This window comes from Lissotriton vulgaris, chromosome 3_1 (genome assembly GCF_964263255.1).
Source record: "Lissotriton vulgaris chromosome 3_1, aLisVul1.2, whole genome shotgun sequence".
Taxonomy (NCBI): Eukaryota; Metazoa; Chordata; class Amphibia; order Caudata; family Salamandridae; genus Lissotriton; species Lissotriton vulgaris.
This window is the reverse complement of record NC_141689.1, coordinates 181485049-181507779: the sequence shown is the minus strand read 5'-3', so window position 1 is coordinate 181507779 and position 22731 is coordinate 181485049. Positions and strand designations below refer to the sequence as shown.

Here is a 22731-nt window from a genome sequence, read left to right as displayed (position 1 = left end):
TATGCTGTGTATGGTGGCTGTATGCTGCGTATGATGGCTGTGTCTGGAGTTTGATGGCTGTATCTGGTAATAAATGGCTGTATCAAGAGTATAATTGCTGTATCTGAATTATGTTGCGTGTATCTTGTGTCTGGTGGCTGTATTTGGCATGTGAGGCCTCCGTCATGTGTGAGAGGGCAGCATCAGATTTCCAGTGGCTGCCATGGTGTATCCGGATATGCTTGGTGTATTATGGCTGTTTGTCGGTATGATGGCTGTATTCCTTGTATAAAGTCAGTATCCTTGATATGAAGAATGTATTCTGTGCAAGCACTTATGTAGCCTATGACGAGTGTACCCCACATACGAGGCTCTACATCTTGTGTGTGATGTCTGCATCTGGCCTGTCAATTGTGGTGTCTGCGCTTGGTGTCTGACGACTGTATTTGGGGTGTGGGCGCTGCATTTATCCTATGGTCGGTATACCCCTTTCACGTCATGGCTTCACCTCTCGTCATGTAATTGTGGCAAAGCCTTTGTGACGTCACTTCCTCGTCTTCTCGCATTTTGGAGAAGAATTGACTTCAGTTCCCATGAGGTCAGATGTATTTTCCCACCTTTCACTACTGCTTTTACTGACCTGTTGTTTTCAGGTCTGGCCTAGACACAGCTTTAGCTCTCGGGAGCCCCTCGGACCGGTAACACCCCGATACTGGCTTCAGTGTAAATAAGGAATGTTTATTTATACGTTCACACCTCAAAGTCCCTTCATTTGGGGGCATCACTGTACGACTCCCTCGTGAACCCCATTGTTGCAGCCCCCTTGGACGGACCACCAGGAAACCTCCTTGCTGGCGTCTGCAGTTTCTCTCCTATGACTCCTCCGCTGCTGACATGCCCAGGATTACACAATGCCAGTGGCCGTGGTGTCATGAGCTGGGATTACAGTGAGGAAGCGAAAGCAGCCCGTGGCTGTGGTGACATCATGGGAGTGAAGACCCGGCCCGGGGCGGAGGAGAGGGGCGGGGGTGTGTCTGAGTGGCTCTCTATAAGATGCCGAGGCAGAGGAGGGTGGACACCAAGCAGCAGTGACCCCCAGCAACATCTGGAGCTCCAACACTGCAAGGGGCAGGAGGGAACACTCACATCTGGAGCTCTTGAAAACCAGGGTACAAAATCCCCAGCGCCTTGGGATCCACAGGTCCACATCTGGAGCACCTGCCAGAAGATCACGCCTGCAGCATCAGCACCTCTGGAGGTGAAGGTCAACATCTGGAGGTCCGGCAGCTTCGGTGCCTGAGGAACACAGCCACATCTGGGGCTCAGCTCTCAGCTGGCAGACGGCAGACCCCATCCCTGGCACAAGAAGCGAGTCCAAGTCCTCGCCCTCATCATGAAGGCGGACCCTCAGCACATGAAGACCCTCTATGAGGCCCGGGGCTTCCTGACGGCAGTGCCAGTGCTGGACCCGGAGGAGCTGGAGGGCGCCAGGAGGGCCTTCGAGGAGCTGGAGGAGGAGTTTGGTAGGTGCAGGGAGTGCAGCCTTATCTCTCGTGGCTTATATATGAACTCCTTGGGTCATGCTTGCACCATGCTACGTGGTCCATACCCGTGGCAAAGCCCCAAGCTGAATTGGAGTGAGGCAGCGCAGCACAAATCGCTACGTTGCATTACTCTGCGCCTGGAAGGCGTTCCATGGGCGTTGCGTTGGTGTTGCCGCGCAACTCATTGTTTTTTATGCATTCCCAGATGTACAAGGACTTGTAAATCTGGGAATGCGTCAAAATGTTAGGCCTCCCCAGGTGAGGCCTGACGAGGAGAAATGTGTTTATTTCTACTTGTTTTTCCCCTTTCCATGTGTGCTGCGTTCTGCACTCTATGGATTGTTTATGTAACACAGGCACAAGGGTGCCGCGTTGGCGTCAGGCTGCAGAAACGGCGCCAGTGCAGGGAGAAAGGAAAAGAATGCACATTATTGGATGAATATGGCGCATTTCTGCCCTGTCCCAGTGGCACAGGGCAGTGCAGGAATCTTTTTTTGCAGCGTTGCTCTGTGCCACCATTCCCATATATAAGCCGATTGGTTTAGAGGCCTCTCGGTGCAGAGACTGCCCCCCTCCTTGTGTCCCCTGCAGGCAGGGAATAAACTGAGGTGGCAAGGTGAGCAAAACAAGAATGGATTGAACCCAGATCTCTTGACTGGGGGAGAATGTTTGATTGGCTCTGCGTTCCGCCCATCATCTGTGAGTCTTTTCCTTTCTCACCCTGCAGGGAAGGAGCACACCCAGTACAGCCTGCACAACGCCCACCTGCGCCTGCCGTGGGTGCTGGACCTCGCCACCCACCCGCACGCCCTCCAGGCCATCACCGCCGTGCTGGGGCCCCACGTGGTCCTGTTGGACTCCAGGTTCATCTGTAAATACCCGGCCTCCGACGTGCCCCACCGAGGGAACAGCGCCCCCTACGTGGCCTGGCACCAGGACATCAAGTAAGTCAGACTGCGGGGTCCTGGCTCCAGGATGGGGGAAGGGAGGGCCCAGCAGGTGTGATGTGTCTGTTTGTACTTCAAGGGTAAGGCCAAAGGATGGCATTCCTGCCACCTGAGCCTGGCGCGATGTGATTAGCGGGCGCCCTCGGGGTACCATGGGGTGTTTAATACAGGGCTGGGTTGGGGGGGGGGGGGCACACACAGGGTAGATTACAGCATCTTTCGTCTAGGCAGTACAAGAGGGCATGGGGCTGGCTGCACTACCAGACACACATCACCCTGTGCCATCCTGTGCCCTCATCTGCCATCCTGTGCCATCATGTGTTATCCAATGCCCTTTGTATGCCATCCTGTGCCCTCATGCGCTATTCTGTGCCCTCATGTGCCATCATCTGCCCTCATGTGCTATCCTGTACCCTATTGTGCCTTTCTGTGCCCCCATGTGCCATCCTGTGCCCTCATGTGTCATACTGTGCCATCCTATGCCTTCATGTGCCGACCTGTGCCATCAATAGCCATCCTGTGCCCTCATTTACCATCCCGTGCTCTCGTGTGCCATACTGTGCTCTCATGTGTTATTCTGTATCATCATGTGCCCTCCTTTTACCTTCATGTGCCATCCTGTGCCCTCATGTGTCATCCTGTGCCCTCATGTGTCATCCTGTGCCCTCATGTGCCATCATGCCCTGGGGTTTGCGGATGTTTGGCTGACAGCGTCCCCCTCCTTTTACTTCCAGGTATTGGGGCTTCGAGGGGGGCCCGGTGGCCTCAGTGTGGCTTGCCCTGGATGACGTAGACGCAGAGAATGGTGTTCTGCAGGTTATTCCAGGTATGGATAAAATTCTATAGTCAATGCAGCATCACCACAGCCTGGAGCTTTAACACTGACTGGCTGAGTTTGGGAGATGGGCTAATACTCTACTAGTGAGCCCCAATGTAATCACGTAGGAATCTGGGACAGGGCTATACAGCAACGGAGATAGATAGGCCATCTCTTTACCAATGAGCCCCAGTGTCGGGACATAGGTATGTGGGACAGGGCTGTACAGAGAGGGGCAGTTCATGCATTTACCAATGAGCCCCAGTGCCACGATAAAAGGGCACTGTGTTAGGGCTGCACAGCATGGGCTCGCTGTACCTTTGAGCCCCAGTGTTTGGGGTTACACAGAAGGGAGGATAATGCATCTCTTCGCTAGTAAATACCGTTGTCACGACATAGGGAGGTGGGAAAGAGTTACACAGAAGGGGGGATAGTGCACCTCTTTGCCAGTGAGCCTCGTGGTCATGACATAGGGTTGTGGGAGAGAATTATACAGAATGGAAGATGTGTCTGGCTTTACAGTGAGCCCCAGTATCACGACATAGGGATCTGGGACAGGGCTATACAGCATGGAAGGCGGGCCACCTGTTAACCAGGGAGCCTCTTTGTCATGACAGGGACGTGGGAGAGAGTTATATAGAATGGAAGATGGTGCATTCACTCACAATGAGTCAGAGTCCAGACAAGCAGGGTGTGCAGCAGGCTTATATTGTTGAAGCAAGCCCTTGTGCCTTGACTCAGTGGTGTTGACAAATTGTCTGCGTCTCTATCGGAGTCCACTGCTGTCCTGACACAGGGATGTTGTCCTAGTACAGAAAGTCTGGAGATAGAACTCGGGCTCCACACGCGGGTCCTGGCGCCCTCAGCACCAGAGGGATCCGTGCCAGGGTCGGCTGGTAAGCGGGCACTCGGGCAATGGGCGATGAGCTGGTGTCTGAGTTGCAGCTGTGGGCCGCTTTCTTGGGCAAGGTGTTGGCCGATATGGGCAGTCTGTGCTAAGGGCCTTCTGGAGGCAGGCGGCATATGTTACCTCCCTTTTACCAAGGAGGCGGAGGTGTTATAACTGGTCTCTCGCTGGCCCCGCCCATTAATGTATGCAGATTGGCCGGGGCTGAGGGGCTGAGAAGAAGTGGCCGCACTTGTATTCAGGTGTGGTTCTCAGTGTGAACAAAATCCATCACCACAGAGTCGTGGCAACATTTGCATTTTTTTTTACTTTAGTGAAGAAAACACAGATTTTTTTATAGAAACTCCTATCTTCTTTTTTATAACACTTAACGTTCTGAAGCAGTGTTTAAAAAAAGACACAGGGCCTGATTCACAGAATGAATTTAAGACTAAATCCTAAACTTACTACTATTTGGTATTCACAGAATGCACTTACTACTTTCGGGATTCACGGAATGAACTTACTACTTTCAGTATTCACAGAATAGATTTAAGACTACTAACTTTACGTCCGCACGTGGGCCGGAAATTCCGGCCCGGTGGCGGGGGTGGAGCTTATTGCCTGGAGGCGGAACTTGTGGCTTGGAGGCAGAGCTTCTGGCTCAGAGGTGGAGATTTAGCCATGGCTGAAATCTCCACCTCAGTGCCGCAAGCTCTGCCTCCGGGCCGTAAGCTCCGCCTCTGGGCCGTAAGCCCCGCCCCAAGCCGGTAGCTCCGCCTCCGGGCCGGAATTTCCGGCCCAGTCCGGACGTAAAGTTAGTAGTCTTAAATCTATTCGGTGAAAACCGAAAGTAGGAAGTTCATTCTGTGAATCCCGAAAGTAGTAAGTTCACTCTGTGAATCTCGAAAGTAGTAAGTGCATTCTGTTAATACCAATAGTAGTAAGTTTAGGATTTAGTCTTAAATTCATTCTGTGAATCGGGCCCACAATCTGCAAATGTTGGCCAATTTATTTTAGGGCGCCCGGGCCAACTTTTTTCAGAGCCAATCCAACCCTGATCCGGGCTTGTTTGTACAGCTGGGAGCTGGAGCGGGGGGACATGGGGTCCTAACAGAGAGACGCCGTATAGGTTTCCACAGGCAGAGATGTCTTTGCCTATAAACATGGGCACCACTGCCTTCAAAGAGTGATATTGGAAAGGGTTGGTCAGACAGGGCTCTACCTATGACCCTATTGTCTTCACCCAGATTAGTGTCTGAGGCTGGACTCGTGGGGGCTGGTCGATGCCTCGTTGAAAGCTCCCCGGTGTCCTCACGGGGGTTCTAGTGTTCAGAGATGGCTCTATATTTACTCAGCTGCCGTGGTCCTCTGTTAGATGGGAAACATCCATTACCACATGTCTTTTTCACGCATGCCTTTAACATGCATCTTTTCCACACAGGGGCCTTTACCACACGTCTTTTCCACGCAGGTGCCTTAACCACGCATGCCTTAACCATGCATCTTTACCACAAAGGTCCCTTCACCACGCATGCCTTCACCACGCATCTTTTCCATCCAGGTCCCTTTACCACGCATGCCTTTACCACGTGTCTTTTCCATGCAGGTCCCTTTACCACGCAGGTGCCTTTACCACGCGTCTTTTCCACACAGGTATCTTTCCCACGCATGACTTTACCATATGTCGTTTTCACGCAGGTCCCTTTACCACGCATGCCTTTACCAGGCAGGTGCCTTTACCACGTGTCTTTTCCACGCAGGTCCCTTTACCACGCATGCCTTTACCATGCACGTGCTTTTACAATGTGTCTTTTCCACGCAGGTGCCTTTACCACGCGCCTTTTCCACGCAGGTCTCATTACTACGCATGCCTTTACCACAAGTCTGTTCCACGCAGGTCCCTTTACCACGCATGCCTTTACCACACAGGTGCCTTTACCATGCGTCTTTTCCACGCAGGTCCCTTTACCACGCAGGTACCTTTACCACGAGTCTTTTACACACAAGTCCCTTTACCACGCATGCCTTAACCACGTGTCTTTTCCATGCAGGTCCCTTTAACATGCATGCCTTTACCACGTGTCTTTTCCACGCAGGTCCCTTTACCAGGCATGCCTTTATCACGTGTCTTTTCCACGCAGGTCCCTTTACCATGCGTCTATTCCACACAGGTCTCTTTACCACGCATGCCTTTACCAAACGTCTTTTCCATGCATGACTTTATCATGCATCTTTCCACCATGTGCCTTTACCACGCGTCTTTTCCATGCAGATGCCTTTACAAGGTGTCTGTTCCACCAAGTGCCATTACCACTCGTCTTTTCCACGCAGGTCCCTTCACCACGTAGTCTTTTCCTTGCATGCCTTTACCACGCATCTTTTCCATGCATGACTTTATCATGCGTCTTTTCCACGCAGGTGCATTTACCATGCACCTTTTCCATGCAGATGCCTTTACCACTCGGCTTTTCCACGCAGGTGCCTTTACCATGCGTCTTTTCCACCAGGTGCCTTTACCACGCATCTTTTCAACCAGGTGCCTTTACCAAGTGTCTTTTCCACGCAGGTCCCTTTACCACGCGTCTTTTCCATGCATGCCTTTATCATGCGTCTTTTCCACGCAGGTGCCTTTACCATGCATCTTTTCCACGCAGATGCCTTTACCACGCGTCTTTTTCACACAGGTGCCTTTACCATGCATCTTTTCCATGCAGGTTCCTTTACAACGCATGCCTTTACCACGTGTCTTTTCCACGCAGGTCCCTTTACTAAGCATGCCTTTACCAGGTCTCTTTTCCATGCAGGTCCCTTTACCACATGTCTTTTCCATGAAGGTCCCTTTACCACGCATGCCTTTACCACGCAGGTGCCTTTACCAAGCGCCTTTTCGAAATAGGTCCCTTTACCACGCAGGGGCCTTTACCACACGTCTTTTCCACGCAGGTCTCTTTACCAGGCATGCCTTTACCACGGGCCTTTTCCACGCAGGTCCCTTTACCACGCATGCCTATACCACGCAGGTGCCTTTACCACACGTCTTTTCCACGAAGGTCCCTTTACCATGCAGGTGCCTTTACCACACGTCTTTTCCACGCAGGTTTCTTTACCACGCATGCCTTTTCCACACATCTTTTCCACGCAGGTCCCTTTACCATGCATGCCTTTACCACGCAGGTGTCTTTACCATGCGTCTTTTCCACGCAGGTCCCTTTACCACGCAGGTACCTTTACCACGCATCTTTTCCATGCAGGTCCCTTTACCACACATCTTTTCCACGCAGATCCCTATACCACGCATGCTTTTACCACGCGTCTTTTCCATGCATGCCTCTATCATGCATCTATTCCACGCAGGTGCCTTTAGCACGCGTGTTTTCCATGTGCATGTCTTTACCACGCGTCTTTTCCACCAGGTGCCTTTACCAAGCATCTTATCCACGCAGGTCCCTTTACCATGCGTCTTTTCCACGCAGGTCCCTTTACCACGAGTCTTTAAAGTGCAGGTCCCTTTATCACGCATGTCTTAACCACATGTCTTTTCCATGCAGGTCCCTTTACCATGCATGCCTTTACCGAGTGTCTTTTCCACGCAGGTCCCTTTACCAGGCATGCCTTTATCACGTGTCTTTTCCACGCAGGTCCCTTTACCACGCATGCCTTTACCACGCGTCTTTTCCATGCAGATGCCTTTACCAGGCATCTTTTCCACCAGGTGCCTTTACCACCCGTCTTTTCCACGCAGGTCCCTTTACCACGTAGTCTTTTCCTTGCATGACTTTACCACGCGTCTTTTCCATGCATGTCTTTATCATGCGTCTTTTCCATGCAGGTGCATTTACCACGCATCTTTTCCATGCAGATGCCTTTACCACTCGTCTTTTCCACGCAGGTGCCTTTACCACACGTCTTTTCCACCAGGTGCCTTTACCATGCGTCTTTTCAACCAGGTGCCTTTACCAAGCGTGTTTAACATGCAGGTCCCTTTATCACGCATGCCTTAACCACGTGTCTTTTCCATGCAGGTCCCTTTACCATGCATGCCTTTATCACCTGTCTTTTCCATGCAGGTCCCTTTACCACGCATGCCTTTACCACGCGTCTTTTCCATGCAGATGCCTTTACCAGGCATCTTTTCCACCAGGTGCCTTTACCACTCGTCTTTTCCACGCAGGTCCCTTTACCACGTAGTCTTTTCCTTGCAAGCCTTTACCACGCGTCTTTTCCATGCATGTCTTTATCATGCGTCTTTTCCATGCAGGTGCATTTACCACGCATCTTTTCCATGCAGATGCCTTTACCACTCGTCTTTTCCACGCAGGTGCCTTTACCACGCGTCTTTTCCACCAGGTGCCTTTACCATGCGTCTTTTCAACCAGGTGCCTTTACCAAGCGTGTTTAACATGCAGGTCCCTTTATCACGCATGCCTTAACCACGTGTCTTTTCCATGCAGGTCCCTTTACCATGCATGCCTTTATCACGTGTCTTTTCCATGCAGGTCCCTTTACCACACGTCTTTTCCATGCAGATGCCTTTACCAGGCATCTTTTCCACCAGGTGCCTTTACCACTCGTCTTTTCCACGCAGGTCCCTTTACCACGTAGTCTTTTCCTTGCAAGCCTTTACCACGCGTCTCTTCCATGCATGTCTTTATCATGCGTCTTTTCCATGCAGGTGCATTTACCACGCATCTTTTCCATGCAGATGCCTTTACCGCTCGTCTTTTCCACGCAGGTGCCTTTACCACGCGTCTTTTCCACCAGGTGCCTTTAGCACGCGTCTTTTCAACCAGGTGCCTTTACCAAGCGTCTTTTCCACGCAGTCTTTTCCTTGCATGCCTTTACCACGCGTCTTTTCCTTGCATGCCTTTATCATGCGTCTTTTCCACGCAGGTGCCTTTACCATGCATCTTTTCCATGCAGATGCCTTTACCACGCGTCTTTTCCACACAGGTGCCTTTACCATGGATCTTTTCCATGCAGGTCCCTTTACTACGCATGCCTTTACTGCGTGTCTTTTCCACACAGGTCCCTTTACCACGCATACCTTTACCACGTGTCTTTTCCATGCAGGTCCCTTTACCACGTGTCTTTTCCACGCAGGTCCCTTTACCATGCATGCCTTTACCACGCAGGTGTCTTTACCATGCGTCTTTTCCACGCAGGTCCCTTTACCACGCGCCTTTTCCATGCAGGTCCCTTTACCACGCGTCTTTTCCACGCAGATCCCTTTACCACGCATGCTTTTACCACGCATCTTTTCCATGCATGCCTCTATCATGCATCTTTTCCACGCAGGTGCCTTTACCACACGTCTTTTCCACAAAGGTCCCTTTACCACGCATGCCTTTACCACGCAGGTGCCTTTACCACGCGTCTTTTCCACGCAGGTCTCTTTACCATGCATGCCTTTACCACACGTCTTTTCCACGCAGGTCCATTTACCATGCATGCCTTTACCACGAAGGTGTCTTTACCATGCGTCTTTTCCACGCAGGTCCCTTTACCACGCGTCTTTTCCACGCAGATCCCTTTAGCACGCATACTTTTACCATGCATCTTTTCCATGCATGCCTCTATCATGCATCTTTTCCACGCTGGTCCCTTTACCACGCAGTCTTTTCCATGCATGCCTTTACCACGTGTCTTTTCCATGCATGCCCTTATCATGCGTCTTCCACGCAGGTGCCTTTACCAAGCGTCTTTTCCATGCAGGTCCCTTTACCACGCATGCTTTTACCACACAGTCTTTTCCATGTATGCCTTTTCCACACACATGCCTTTACCATGCGTCTTATCCATCCAGATGCCTCTACCTCTCATGCATTTACCACCCAGAAGCCTTTCCCATGCATGCCTTTACCACGCATGCCTTTATCATCCAGATGCCTTTACCACGCATGCCTTTACCACACAGATGCCTTTACCACTCATGCCTTTACTACACAGATACCTTTACCACGCATGCCTTTACCACGCATGCCTTTACCACACAGAAGCCTTTGCCAATATTGCCTTTACCACATACATGCCTTTACCACACATGCCTTTACCATGTAGATGCCTTTACCATGCATGCCTTTAGCCTTTAACACACATGCCTTTACCATGAATGCATTTACCACACAGAAGCATTTACCACTCATGCCTTTACCACACATGCCTTTTACCACACTGAAGCTTTTACCACTCATGCCTTTACCACACATGCCTTTACCACGCATGCCTTTACCACACAGAAGCCTTTACCACTCATGCCTTTACCACACATGCCTTTACCAAACATGCCTTTACCACACAGAAGTCTTTACCACTCATGCCTTTACTACACAGATACCTTTACCACGCATGCCTTTACCACGCATGCCTTTACCACACAGAAGCCTTTGCCAATATTGCCTTTACCACATACATGCCTTTACCACACATGCCTTTACCATGTAGATGCCTTTACCATGCATGCCTTTAGCCTTTAACACACATGCCTTTACCATGAATGCATTTACCACACAGAAGCATTTACCACTCATGCCTTTACCACACATGCCTTTTACCACACTGAAGCTTTTACCACTCATGCCTTTACCACACATGCCTTTACCACGCATGCCTTTACCACACAGAAGCCTTTACCACTCATGCCTTTACCACACATGCCTTTACCACTCATGCCTTTACCACACATGCCTTTACCAAACATGCCTTTACCACACAGAAGTCTTTACCACTCATGCCTTTACCACACAGATGCCTTTACCACACAGATGCCTTTACCACGCATGCCTTCACCATGCAGATGCCTTCACCACACATGCCCTTCTCAGGCAGATGCCTTTACCACGCATGCCTTTACCATGTAGATGCCTTTACCACGCAGCATTTGCCACGCATGCCTTTACCACACATAAGCCTTTACCACTCATGCCTTTACCACACAGATGCCTTTTCCACACAGATGCCTTTACCACACATGCCTTCACCATGCAGATGCCTTTACCACGCATGCCTTTACCACCAGATGCTTTTACCACACATGCCTTTACCACGGGTGCCTTTACCATGCAGATACCTTTACCATGCATGCCTTTACCACGCAGTCTTTCCACACATACCTTTACCACACATGCCTTTACCACACAGTTTTTTTCCACGCAAATTATTTTACCACACATGATAATTGTAGGTAAGTGTGTGTATAATTATTGTGGGTGTGGCCTATGACTTACACCTCCTTGTAGACAGAGGAGGGGTCTGGATGAGTACCCAGGCCAGGAATCAGTGCCCCCCTCACTCCAACCCCCCTTTCTTCTGCAGGAAGTCACAAACAAGGAGTCCTGGAGCACCGCGCAGCGATGACCCCGGGGAATATGCTGTCAACCAATCAGGAGATTCCGCGGCACCTGGTGGATGCAGAGAAGGCAGTGGAGTGTCCTCTCGAGGCTGGGCAGATGTCGGTGAGTTCACAGCGCTCTTTCGTTTCCTGGACTCATGTCTCACAGTTGTGGTTATTCCAACATGCAAACAAGGGGTTACTGCAACATCACAAAGTAACATGAAAAGCCATGATACTTGAGTCCGGTGCATTGTGGGTGTCAGGCAGACCAGAGATTCCCCACAACTTATAAATGCGGCAGCTGGCAAGGGGGCGGGGCCAAGACATCCATCAATTTATGGCACCACCCTTCCCATTGTGAGCCTTTCGTCCCCATTACTGTGTACTCATTACCCCCCTTAGGGGTGCCCATGTACTGTGCACTCCCTGTACTCACAGCTCCCTCGGAGGGTGCACCAGCACTGTGTACTCACAGCTCCTCCATTGAGTGCACCCACAATGTGTACTCACAGCTCCTCCACTGAGTGCACCAGCACTGTGTACTCACAGCTCCTCCATTGAGTGCACCCACACTGTGTACTCACAGCTCCTCCATTGAGTGCAACTACACTGTGTACTCACAGCTCCTCCATTGTTTGCACCCACACTGTGTACTCACAGCTCCTCCATTGAGTGCACCCACACTATGTACTCACAGCTCCATCTGAGGGTGCACCAGCACTGTGTACTCACAGCTTCTCCTTTGTGTGCACCCACATTGTGTACTCACAGCTCCTCCTCTGTGTGCACCCACACTGTGTACTCACAGCTTCCCCTGAGAGTGCACCCACACTGTATACTCACAGCTCCCCCTGGGCATGCACCCACACAGTGCACTCACAGCTCGCCTGGAGGTGTGTACTCACAGTTCCTCCTTTGTGTGCACCCACACTGTGTACTCACATCTCCTCCTTTGTGCGCACCCACACTGTGTACTCACAGCTCCTCCTTTGTGTGCACCAGCACTGTGTACTCACAGCTTCCCCTTGCACTCACAGCTCCCCGAGGGGTGCACCAGCACTGTGTACTCACAGCTTCCCCGTGCACTCACAGCTCCCCGAGGGGTGCACCAGCACTGTGAACTCACAGCTTCCCCGTGCACACACAGCTCCACGAGGGATGCACCAGCACTGAGTACTCACAGCTTCCTCTGGCACTCACAGCTCCCCGAGGGGTGCACCAGCACTGTAAACTCACAGCTTCCCCGTGCACTCACAGCTCCACGAGGGATGCACCAGCACTGTATACTCACAACTTCCCCGCGTACTCACAGCTCCACGAGGGATGCACCAGCACTGTGTACTCATAGCTTCCCCCGTGCACTCGCAGCTCCCCCGGGGGTGCACTCACACTGTTTACTCAGATGTGCCACTTTTGGTGCACAAGCAGTGTGCACTAACAGCTCCCGTTGGGGTGCACCATCACTGTGCATTCACAGCTCTCCCTTTGGATGTGCCAGCACTGTGCACTCACAACTCCCCCAGGGGTGCACCAGCACTGTGTACTCGTTGCTCTCCTATGGGTGCACCCACGATGTGTACTCACATGTATCCCTTTGCGTGTGCCCACACTGTGCACTCGTAGCTCCCTCTGTGGATGCACTAGCACTGTTCACTCACAGTTCCGAGGGGTGCTCCCACACTGTTTACTCACATGTGCCCCTTTAGGTGCACAAGCAGTGTGTACTCACTGCCATTGCTTTGGGTGCACCATCACTGTGTACTCACAACTCCTCCTATGGATGCTCCAGCGCTGTGCACTCACAGCTTCCCCTGGAGTGCACCCACACTGTGTCCTCACAGGTTCCCTGTTTTGGTGACCCAGCACAGTGTACTCACTGCTCTCCCTATGGGTGCACCTACACTGCGCACTCACTGCTCCACTTGGGGGGGCACCAGCACTGACTACTCAGAGCTCCCCTCAGGGTGCACCCACACTGTGTCCGCACAGATTCCCCGTTTGGGTGCACCCACACTGCGTACACACAGTTCTCCTAGGGGTGCCTCAGGATTATGTACCCTGTTTCCCCTTGAGGTGCACCTCAGGTGGCTGCCTCTCTTTTCTCTGTCTGATATCCAGTGCTTAATTTGCACCTGTGTTTTCCGGTGCTTGGCACCGGCCCTTATCTGTAAACACAGGCACATATCTCTGAGAAACCACCACATGTTGGCAGTGTGTTTCTATTTTTAACTAATGTTCATTAGTGGAGCACTAAACTATTTAAGGAAGCTTTAAAAGAAATGATAAAACTTAAGGTTAAAAAGGTGACTTGGGCAGTGCCAACTGCAGTGGACCAGTGAGTAACACATTGGGCGCTGGAACTTACATTTTTGGCAGATAAGCACTGCTCATATCCTAAATGTCTCTCTTCAGATCCACGACGGGCTGACAGTCCACGCCAGTGAACCGAACACGTCCCACAGACGCAGATGTGGCTTTGTTATTCGCTACGTCCCCACAACAGCCTACCCGGTGGAGGTGAGTACAACCCTTTCCTGCAGACTGTCTGAGCGTGGTTGTGTGTCAGTGGGTTTAATAGAGGATAGGAGTGACAGTGTGGATTGTATGTGTTTGTGTGTGTGCATCCATGCACATGTGTGTGTGTGCGTGCATTTCTACTCGGAACTATGTGTACATCCAACTTCAAAGTACCATTCACTGAGTAAAGAGTAACCACCCTTCCCCTGGTCACTCTGATGGATCTGGTCTGGACCCCAAGTGCAGCTTCCTGCTGTATGGGCAGAAGAGGCCTTCTGATGGATTGAGGGGCTTATTTATGAGAGCCCTGCATCACATTTGCACCATGTAAAGTGGCAGGGCTGGACAGGGACAGCAAACCAGCCCTGGCAATTGCGTCGGACCGGCCTCCGAGGGAGAGATAGGGCATGGTGGTGGGAAACACTGCTGGTGCGCTTTTGTTACTGGGGGCCGGTATTTCTGCAAAACCTTCCCTCAGTAACAAAAATGGCCCCCACCGGTCTAAAACCGGCCCCCACCCTTCCGGCCCACCGGGGAAACACCCGGTTCCCAATAGGGCCAGTCCGGTCCTGTAAAGTGGTACATATGTGACGTATGGCTCTCATAAAGATTTATGATGCCACACAAGGCCTCCTTGCGTTGCTTTGAGTTGCCTCGTAAATCACGAGGAAGGCGACGCAGCGCAATTGCTGTGTCGCATCACTCTGCTCCCAGGAGGCGTTCGATAGGCCTTGCTTTAGGTTTTCCCGCCCAACACCCAAGGAATTTGATTCTGTGCCAGAGTTACAAAATCATGTACACCTGGGAAAGTGCAAATTATTTATCCCTCCCGAGGTGAGGCATAATGAGGGGAAATATGTTTATATCTTCTATTTGTTTCTCTTTCTATGTGTGCTGCATTCTGCAAGCAAACATAAAAAGATGAAAACGCCTCTTAGGATTGTGTTTTATTGCAAGAAGGTGCCCCTTCCTGCACAAAAACAATCCTGCATGCAACAGAGGCACCCTTGCACCATGGTACATTGCCCGAAACGGCACCAGTGCAGGGAGAAAGAACAGAAATGCACCCAATTGCTGAAATATGGGGCATTCCTGTCCTTTCACTGTGGCGTAGGGCAGAACAGCCTTGCTGCGCTGCCCTACGTCACAGTCCCATACATAAGACCCATAATCCTTAGCTTGCTGAACCCGGCACCTCAGTTTGGGCACCGAGGCTACTCCATTTGGGGGATGCGCTGGAGGCAGCTTCACTAGTTCAAGAGGGGCTCCAAGACCTCAGCTTGCACTGCAGAGCTTCCTGGGTCAGGAACAGGTTCTACTGCAGCTCATGTTCTGCCTCACGTCTACCAATAACAGAGAGACAGATGTTTGCATCCCTCATCTCTGCAGCCTGCAGAGCAACCCCATCCTTTGGGATGAAGGCACTGAGGTCAGAGGCTGCTGCTGCAGCATTGGTGTCTGGGTTTGCATATGCGACAAGCCCTGCCCACTGAGATGCTGCTGAGCCAGACCCTCTTGGGAAACTTGTTTGTAACAGAACAGCATTTTCGGACATTAGGCATTTTTAAAAGTTAAAATCAAGGGCATATTTGTCAAAAAATCATGCAATGCGGCTTGCCGTCTTGCTCTGTGCTAGGCAAAGTGCACAAATGCGCCGTATTTTACATTATATGGCACACTCCTGTCTTTTCCTTGCACTGGTGCCCAATGTGCTGCCTAGCGCCAACACAAGCAACACTTGCGCGTCGTGGTGCAAGGGTGCCTGAATTGCAGACAGGATCTTTGTTGTGCAGGAAGGGGCACCTTTCTGCACAAAAACAATCCTCAGGCATTTTCCTCTTTCTGTGTGTCCTGCAGAGAGCAGCACACACAGAAAGAGGACAAAATGAGGCAAAATAAAGATATTTCTCCTTGTCGCATTACTGGGTCTTCTACTAATGGTAAAGCTGGGAATGTGCCAAAAACCACGGGTGATACGAGGGAACACACATGCTCCACCCATGGAACGCTTCCCTATAGCAGAGTAAAGCTACGCAGCGATTTGCGCTCCAAGGAGTTTCTCTAGATTTACCAAGCGACTCAGGACCACGAAAGGTGGCCTTGCGTGGCTTGATAAATCTAACTCAAGATGCGTTGCTCTTGCATCCCATTGCGTGGTACGAGGGCGACACAACTCTTTGATATATTTGGACCTCAGTTTTGAAGGTCGGATCTATTTGGGAGTTTGGTTAGCTTTGGGGGTCTTTTTTGTTTTGGAGGGAAGTTATTTTGGAGCTTAATTTGATGATGAAGGTATTTAGATTTTGTAAAAAGGTTAGTTTCAGTGGACACTTCCTTGTGGCTGGTTTTATGGGCTTAAGCCTTAGAAATTAGATACTTTTTGAGGTTTTTGGATATTATCTTTTCAGAGTGTATTTTGGTACTAAGTCCTTCTTGAAGGTTTAGTTTGTTTTTGGAAGGCATTTCATTTTGAAGGGGTAAAACGTAATTTGTTGTTGTATCTTAGTTATGAAGTTTGGTTCTGTTATGACATAATCCAGAAAGTTCAAAATCACACTTTCCATGTACTTCTTAAACTGGGTATTTCCTGACCGTACACAGACACTGCAGGGGCTTTTCTAAACAAACCTTGTAATTAATATCAATTAGACATAAATCTGTCAGCATATTCGTACGAAACGTCCCCTTTTACTATGGCTCTGTTATGTCTTCAAATATGCTTTCATTCTGATTTCTTAATGTATATTTGAATATCCCACTTAGAGCCGTAAGTACTAACACATCTACCCAAAGACAGGCAATGGGTAAAACCCTTTGCTAACTCTACCTTAAATTTATCAAATGAATCACATTTTGAAATGTTTTCATCAATTTGTAAAAAAATCAAATTGCAAAGAAATGCATTTAAATATTTGTCATTGAAATGGTTATAATTTAACAATACCTCAGTCTTTTTTCATCAATGTCCTAGTAAACTCTAGCTTTTTAGAGTGGAAAAACCCTATTAACGCCCTATAACCATTATTACAAGAAAGCATGTTAATCCTTGAGACTTAATCAGAATCTCGAGAGACCACCAAGTACTATATATCTAAAACTGATGCCTTGAATACAGTTTGTTTTAGACGGCTTACTACTTGAAGGCCATGCAGACTAAGGGTCTTATTTAAGAAGCCTTGCGCCTCCGTTGCGTCACTTTTTGTGACGCAACGGAGGCGCAAACCACGCAAACATGCCCTCTGTTGCGCCCTATTGACAAAGTGACACATCTAAGCAGATGCGTCACTTTGTAAATCCCTGTGCTACATTATACCTGTGTCAAGTATAATGTATGTGGGGGGGACGTTCCCACGCAAGTAAGCCTCGTAGAAGTGACGCAATGAAATCTATGAGATTTTACTGTGCCACTTCTAGGACACAATTGTATCAATATCTTACGCCTGCCTCACAGCAGGCGTAAGACTGACGCAGGTACTTTCACAAAGGGCTTGCTCCATGTGAAAGGACACATTGCTGGAGTTGCGTCACTCTTGTGACACACTCCAGCCTCCGTCACTTTTGCGCCTACATATATGTCAGAAATACTGACGTATCTGTAACTCCTTGCGACATGATGTGTTATACAGTAAATATGACAAATCCATCATGTCGCAAGGAGGGCGCTGTGAGAAGTGACCCATCGCTACTTTCACGCAGCGATGCGTCACTTCTCATAAATGAGGCTGTAAATGTTTTTGTCTTGACAATGCCCTGTTTTAACAAATGAGAATACAGAAAGAGTGGCAGCGATTCTCGCCTGAGTGTGAAGTTGAATAAACGGTTACGTTAGATATGAATAAGAAATAATATTTTTTTTCAAAGTCTTTTACTGTCACAAAGACATACTTCAGATTGGTAATGTGTATAACATGTACTGTTCACCAATGTAGATATCGGTGTATTAAATTCTAACACAGTTCAAAGATAGAAGTTGCTGGAAAGGCCTGATGAAGGATCAATAGAAATGTTCGTTGAGCCAAAACTGCGGAGAGAGTGCGGCGATGGATAGTTTGGTCCTACTCAAAACACTACATTCATACATTCTTCGGAATTGCACAGGTTTAACACTTTGTGGGAAAATACCTTCTAAGAATTGTGGGGCCAAGTAGGTGCATGTTTAGGTTGTTATGGAGGGAGGCAGGTTTGAATGTCAGTTGTGGGATTTAAATAGGTTTGGTTGTTAGTTATATAAGAGAGGCAGGTTTGAAGGTGAGTTGTGGGATTTAATAGTTATAGTCGTTAGTTATTTAAGAGAGGCAGGTTTGAAGGTTCAATAGTTTGGGGATTTAGATAGTTTTGGTTGTTAGTTATATAAGAGAGGCAGGTTTGAAGGTTCAATAGTTTGGCGATTTAGATAGTTTGGGTTGTTAGTTACATAAGAGAGGCCGGTTTGAATGTTCAATAGTTTGGGGATTTAGGTAGTTTTGGTTGTTAGTTAGAAGGTTCAATAGTTTGGGGATTTAGATCATTTTGGTTATTAGATATATAAGAGAGGCAGATTTGAAGGTTCAATAGTTTGGGAATTTAGATAATGTTGGTTGTTAGTCATATGAGAGAGGCAGGTTTGAAGGTTCAATAGTTTGGGGATTTAAATAGTTTGGGTTGTTAGTTATATGAGAGAGGAAGGTTTGAAGGTTCAATAGTTTGGGGACTTAAATAGTTTTGGTTGTTAGTTATATGAGAGAAGCAGGTGTGAAGGTCAGTTGTGGGATTTAAATAGTTATGGTCGTTAGTTTTATAAGAGAGACAGGTTTAAAGGTTCAATAGTTTAGGGATTTAAATAGTTATGGTTGTTATGGTCGTTAGTTATATAAGAGAGGCAGGTTTAAAGGTTCAATAGTTTGGGGATTTAAATAGTTATGGTTGTTAGTTATATAAGAGAGGCAGGTTTGAAGGTTCAATAGTTTGGGGATTTAAATAGTTATGGTCGTTAGTTTTATAAGCGATGCAGGTTTAAAGGTTCAATAGTTTGGGGATTAAAAAAATTATGGTCGTTATGGTCATTAGTTATATAAGAGAGGCAAATTTAAAGGTTCAATAGTTTGGGGATTTAAATAGTTATGGTCGTTAGTTATATAAGAGAGGAAGGTTTAAAGGTTCAATATTTGGGGGATTTAAATAGTTATGGTTGTTAGTTATATAAGAGAGGCAGGTTTAAAGGTTCACTAGTTTGGGGATTTAAATAGTTATGGTTGTTAGTTATATGAGAGGCAGGTTTAAAGGTTCAATAGTTTGGGGATTTAGAATAGTTTTGGTTGTTAGTTCTATAAAAGGGGCAGGTTTGAAGGTCAGTTGCGGGATTGAAATAGTTATGGTTGATAGTTATATAAGAGGGGCAGGTTTGAAGGTTCAATAGTTTGGGGATTTAGATAGTTTGGGTTGTTAGGTTGTTCTATAAGAGAGGCAGGTTTCAATGTTAGATAGTTTGGGGATTTTGCTAGCGTTGGTTCTTAGGCTGTTTTGAAAGAGAGGGAAGGTTTGTGGTTCGTTATTGTTGCAGAGTAAGCGTTTTAGAGATTCGCTTGATCATGCCCTTTTCTCCCTCAATGCAGGACACCAGTGAAGGTCCTATATGACAATGTCTTGCATTCTCCCACGTCTGAATACCATCATTCTAATGCACTTCTCTCCTCTCTGATTCCAGGACCCCGAGCGCCCCCGCTCTTTCCCCGCCACCGTGCTGGTTGCAGGAACAGATGAATTCCAGCACTTTACAGATCATGCACCCAGCTTTTTCTTCAAGACTTTATGACACTTGTGCATAGCATCATCAGGAGCATCATCAAGAGCATCATCAGGAGACAAATTCCTCTCTGCATGTAGATCATTACTGCCAGCAATAGACTACTACATGGTGCAGGTTCATTCCTGATCTCAGATGGAGCCCTATAGGTTCAAATATGTATTTCCTCTTTTTAAACGTCTTGCAGTGAGCATCAATATTGTCTACAATAATGTTCTGATGGTAGGCCAAAAGGTGCTGCAACTGTTACCATAAAACAAACAATTGCGGTTTCAGAAATTGATAATGTGAATGTCTTTTTGCACTGCATTGCACTTTCATCAGAAAACACAAGCCTGCATCCTGTTTTGGAATCTCAGCTGCCTGACTATATGTAATTCTATTTTATTAAGGTTTATTTATTGAGCTAAACATACGACTGGATGACCGATTTACAGTCAAATGTGCGAATGTCTTATTGTATTCTTTTTCTACAAAAGTAAAATAAAAATGTATCAATACATTTTGGATAACAGTACCACTTTTTGATTTTCAACACATCTAGATGATTCCAGGTTGAGAAATATGTAACAAGGACGGTGGTCTAATTTTAAGCATGAATTTGGACACATGCCAGTACATAGAGAACTGCAGATCAATTTACTTCAATATAGAAGTCTAGGGGACGTCCCACTAGGACCACCATCAACCTTCCTCATCGCCACTGGCCTCACTAACAAGCCTGCATTGTTACATATCGATCATTGTATTCTAGTCTCATTGACTGACTATATATATATGCAGTCCACAAGTGCCGGTCATGAGGCGGTCATGGGCGGTCCGAAGTCAGGATACTGGCAATCCTCTGTATTAATACCACAAGTCCCTTTGTGCAAAGGAAACATGTGAACACCCAGGCTTCTTGCAGTTACATTTATTAGGCAAATGCATAAACGATGGGTTTCGCCATTAAGGCTTGATCACTCTCATAGCCCAATACAAACCACCATCTTTAAATACACCTCTTAATTCGTCAGTAATAACAAATCACCCTTCTAGTGCAAAAATGAGCAAACCTGGCCGCCATTTTGTAATGTCATTATATTAAAGTCACATCTTGAATCCCACGTTGTTGAACAATTTATACAACATATTTGGAAAATTTCAATCACATATTCTGCAGAAATGTCAACGATCGCATGGATGAGCCCACAAAATACATATACAGCTCAACATGGCAGTGCGCCCAGATAATCAATTTTAGGCCCATATTATCGCCCATAATTCATCATAATTAATATTATGTACGTTCTAGACCTTAAGTGCTAATACGCATTAAAGAAAACAGCCCGTACCTCATTTTGATCTGCGCTCTGTCTCCAGCGCGTACATTGGCAGAAGCAACTGTCCATATTACTATGAGCAATCAGATAGGCTCAACTTCATCACCCTTTTGTGATTGTTCACAATGGCAAAACAAATAAAGTTATAAATGGACAAGGCGAATTTAAACCAATAGAGCCCAAGTGGGCTGCGCTCTGTCTCCAGCGCGTACATTGGCTGAAGCTTTTATGTTCCCATTGGTCAGCTGTTCGCCTGGCCCTCTGGGAACTGTAGTTTTTCTTACTTATCTTGGCTGCTGTTGGAATAAAGCAAGGTTAGAAAGCATAATACTCGCCTCCGTGTCTTTAATAAAATTAAGACTTTCAGTCATAATAACTAGGAAAATCTACATTAATCACAGCTTCCGAGCTAAAGTAAATTGTGTGATACCGTGCCCTTCTCAGTTAATTTAAAGTGTCGCTGCTGGAGGAGCAGTATGGAGGATATGTGACATCACAGCAGGGAGGCTTTATGACCTCACGATACACGCCACTATGATGGCACGGGAGCCTTATTGCAACACAGCGAGTCTTTATGACATCAGAACACATGGTATATTGACAGCTGGGAGAGGACTTCAAAGCTGGAGCTTTATGACGTCAATGCAGGGATGCTTAATCAGAGAGAAGCTTTGTGGCATCACAGCAGCTGGCAGCTAGACTTTACAGCATGGGCTGTTGATAGGCAGTATGATGTCATAAGGCGGGCTCACAAGGCGACCTGTGACATCACAGCAGGAGGAATCCATTTCACCACAAAGACGGGCATCCGCGGCATCACCACAGCAAGAAGAATCCATGGCACCAGAAAGGCGGCCCTTCGTGACATCATCACAGCAGCACGGGTGACACTGATTAAAAGACACGCTGCACCTGTTCTTGCTGTAGAGCGATTGTGATGTCACGCTGATGTTCCATCACGTACAGGCCAGCTTCAGATAATGCCTGAAGGAAATGAGCCTTTACGGCACCCTTAGGTTGGCCTCCTGTATACCTCGCACAACTGATAGTGGGGAGCATCAAAACGACACACTGCTGCAGCTTATGAGCATGACATCACAATGGAGTGCATTGTCCTATTACTTCACGAGCATGACATCACAAAGAGGTCCACTGAATGATTTAATCAGCGTGTGCTTTCTCAGCTTCAATTCACAATGCGCTGCATTGTGAACATCACATCATAAGCGCGTGCCATGACATCACAATGGGGGTTCACTGTAAGGCTGTGTATTAAGAGTATCCCGATTGACACCACAACGGTAACTTACAAAGCAGGTGGCAGCTGCTTGTGAAGTATTCAGACGTCCCCTTGATACAATGTGGCGGCAGCCTGGTAAACCCTGCCTTCTGTACACATATATCCACACGCTGTTGAGCCGGGCTTTTGTTGGGTGTTTTGTCCACAACGGGGCGTCGCTTGGTCAGTAAGATTGGAGGGGGGAGGAGGGGGAAGCTTCAGATTTTCGAACCTTGACGCTGGCATATAAAGTGTAAAATACGTTATACCACAAGCAGGGCGTATGAGAGGGTCTTAAGAGCAGTGGAAAGGGGAGAGGGATGCG

The 22731-nt window shown here is 48.1% G+C and overlaps 1 protein-coding gene across 1 annotated transcript; it reads left to right on the top strand.

The window, feature by feature from the left end:
• The first annotated feature begins 1053 nt into the window (after positions 1-1053).
• LOC147726175 (uncharacterized) lies at positions 1054-20316 on the top strand. The gene is made up of 6 exons (XM_086962894.1): positions 1054-1502; positions 2251-2467; positions 3205-3296; positions 11488-11627; positions 13919-14023; positions 19707-20316. The coding sequence occupies exons 1-6, from the start codon at positions 1373-1375 to the stop codon at positions 19812-19814; spliced, it is 792 nt and encodes a 263-aa protein (XP_086819020.1). The 5' UTR covers positions 1054-1372; the 3' UTR covers positions 19815-20316.
• Positions 20317-22731: the final 2415 nt, after the last annotated feature.